At 58.2% G+C, this 3168-nt stretch overlaps 1 protein-coding gene across 1 annotated transcript; it reads right to left on the bottom strand.

Annotated features, from left to right (window-relative positions):
- Positions 1–595: 595 nt before the first annotated feature.
- Positions 596–2754, bottom strand: TMEM271 (transmembrane protein 271). The gene has a single exon (XM_066182404.1). It carries the CDS (start codon positions 2752–2754, stop codon positions 1675–1677), a length of 1080 nt encoding a protein of 359 aa, XP_066038501.1. The 3' UTR covers positions 596–1674.
- Between the last annotated feature and the right edge of the window lie 414 nt (positions 2755–3168).

Genomic DNA, 3168 nt, shown 5'->3' with positions numbered 1-3168 from the left:
CCCCCCCCCCCCCCCCAGCCCCTGGGTAGCTGATACACTGGCATTATGCAGCAGGATTCAAGCACAGGATTAACAGAAAGGTTATTTTGTAATACTTCATTTCAATATGCCTTAACTGGAGGAGGGAGTACTGAACCTGCAACCAGGAGAGTTGCTCTTTGGTTCTTCCTGCAACGTGAAATCAAGCCTTTGTCCATTCTCAAATGATGTAATAAAATATGCTGTGTCTGATTCTCCTTAATCAGCACTTTTTTATACTATCTGGTACTGGCATTCCACAGCAGAATCCAAAAGGAGGACTTAGCACTTTTTCGCTTTGCAGGAACCCTTTTCAATACCTCAAAGTTCATGAAGAGTTAATAGCATTAGATCCCATCATTTCCCCCTTCCTCCTTTTCAGAAATTAGACTGGCCTTTCTTTAAATAAATAAATAAATAAACCAACCAACCAACCAACCAACTAACTAAATCCTTGCTTTAGAACAGGAGTATAAATACTGTTTTGAAAACACATTCGGAAGGTGTCTTCCAGGAAGGTTTACATATATATATATATATATATATATATATATATATATATATATATATATATATATATCCTTTAAAACTGTGACTACTGCACCATTTAAGGCTGTTTACAATATATATATTTTTCAAATAAAACTTTTAATATTCAAGCTTACCAGATTGATGAATTGTAACAGGTAAAATGGAACTCTTTACAAGGTAAACCGTGTAATTGTACAAAATAGAATTATACCCTTCACCTGTGCAAAACAAAAAGAAATCCTGCCTTGCATTAAAAACACGGAACCTGTTTACAAAAAGGAATGTGTACTACATTTGGACTTCCTTTTTAACTGCCATATCCTAGCATCATCTCAGTTATTTTAGTAAAGGAACTAATCATCAATTTTAAACTGCAGTAATTTACCAAACATTTTCACTATAGACTTCTGAAAGCTTTTACAGTAAGAAGTTATCAACAAAAGCAGGCACGTTAGTGTACAAAAACGTTGTTGATTTTTTCCTGTTTCTTTGTCAAAGTGCAGGTTTTTTTCTCAATGTGCATCTTACAAGACCAACGAATGTTTTAACTCACTAAATCTTAAAACAGAACTCAATTCTCCCAAGGAGTAGTGTAAACGTTAAAGATCCCCAATACACCTCTAGTAAACGTGACACAAATGTCTCTGCGTTGTTTAGAAATTTAGCTCTTTTGAGAGGTAAAGAAGCTTCATGACACCTTTTCCTTACACTGGCTGGTTATCATACATGGGTAACTCTGGACTGCTAAAGCTGGAGACTGATGAATCACTTGAAGGGAACTAAACTTGGCTACAGAGGAGAGGCGACGGGAGGAACCAACCCTTAGGCGTTTCTTGCGCAGCCTTCGGAAAATTCAGCCGGCGGACGAAGGGTCGGTGTGGAGGAGGGAAGGGGGGGAAAAGAAGGGGAGAGCAGAAAAGGAGGGAGGAGAAGCTTCCGCAGAGCCAGTGGCACGGCGGCACGCCGCCCGTGTCCCGCTGCGCCCGCGGCGGCGGGACCATCCCGTCGGTGGTGCGAGAACTGTCCCCGAGCCCCGCGGCTGCGAGGTGCTGTCGGGCCTGCTCTCGGCTGTCACGGCGATCCGGGGGCCGGGCGGGGAGCCAGGCGTCCCGGGGGCGGTCGGCGCTAAGTGCCGTGAGTGCAAGGCTCCCCGGGGTAGATCTCCTCGTAGGCGGGGGGCTGCTCGCTGGGCAGAGGGTAGCAGTAGGGGTAGGAGGCGTTGAGCTCGGGGTCCATGGGCGAGTAGCCCGGCAGCTCGACGGAGGGATGTCCGCCGCAGTGCACCTCCACGCCGGCCTCGTCGAAGACGTGAAAAACGCCCACGTTGATGTAGGAGACAGCCTGGAAGGGGCAATCCCCGGGGCTGAGCTCGGGCTCGCCGCCGGAGAAGAGGGAGCCCTGGCTGTGGCGCAGCGCCCGCCGCCCGCCGCCCCTCCGCCGCCGCCGCCGCCCGCCCGCCGCCGCCGGGGCCGCTCGCCGCCGCCGCCGCCTCCGTCCGCGCTGCTGCGCGGCCTTGTAGTTCTTGACAAGAAGCAGGTTGAGCAGGCCGAGGAGGCACTCCAGCGCGTTGAAAACGGTGGAGAGCACCAAGCCTTGCTGGTAGTCCCGCAGCTTCTGGCAGCGGAGCGCCGCGGTTGTGCCGTCGGGGGCCGCGGGTCCGCTCCGCGGGCGGGCCGCGCCGCCGGGCTGCAGCAGGCAATAGTGCGAGTACTTCCTCTCCACCAGCGACACGGTGTCGCCGTCGATGACGGCGCCGGCGAAGGCGCTCAGCACGCCCAGCATGAACACCAGCACTCCCAGAAGCAGGAAGTTCTGCCGCCCTCCGGGCGACGCCTTCTCCACCGGCCCCGACGGCGCGGCCGCCGCCTCCGCTCCGCCGGGGCCGCCGCTCGCTGAGTCCGGGTCCCCAGCCGGGGCCAAAGCAGATGCCGGTGCCGGTGCTGGGGCCGGTGCCGGAGCCGGCGCCACGGGCACCTCGTCGGGCGGGCGACAGCAGAGCAGCGCAGCGGCGAGCAGCGAGAGGCCGGCGGCCAGCAGCAGCCCCGAGTAGAAGGCGCCGGCGGCGGTGCCCAGGCGGAAAGGCTCGCCCTTGAGCTCAGAGCCCAGCGAGAAGCACTTGAGGCCCACGGCGGCGGCGCTGAGGGCGCAGGCGAGCAGGAGGCAGCTGGAGAGCGCGGCGCAGGCTCCCCGCACGCTCCACTTCATCCTCCGCGCCGCCGCCGCCGCCGCCGCCCCGCCGTCCGCCTCATCCTCCTCCCGCGGCCCCCCCCGGCCCCGCGGCGGCGGCGGCGGCGCGGCGCGGCGCGGCCATGCGAGCGCGGCGCTCCCCGACGGGTCGGCTGCGCTCCGTTCCGCTCCGCACGGCAGGCAGCTGCCGGCCGCAGTGAGCCGGGCGCGGCGAGCGCGCAACGCTCCCCCCACCGCCTCCCGGTCGCCGCCGCCTCCTCGTCCCCGCCCGCCCTCTCTTATCGCGGCGGCTGCGGGGAGGCGATTAATTATGGATGGAGCCGCGGCGGGCGGGGGGATGGAGGGGGCGGCCCACCGGGCCGTCGCGGGTGGCAGGGGCAGAGTGCGACCTCTGCCGAGGCCGGGGGCGGCAGAGCTGCCCAGCCCGCCCTC

The sequence above is a fragment of the Chamaea fasciata genome, unplaced genomic scaffold, assembly GCF_029207755.1.
Source record: "Chamaea fasciata isolate MVZ Bird 193981 ecotype frontalis unplaced genomic scaffold, bChaFas1.0.hap1 SCAF_4, whole genome shotgun sequence".
NCBI lineage: Eukaryota > Metazoa > Chordata > Aves > Passeriformes > Sylviidae > Chamaea > Chamaea fasciata.
Note: the sequence above shows the minus strand (reverse complement) of the source record. Positions and strands in the feature narration are given on the sequence as shown.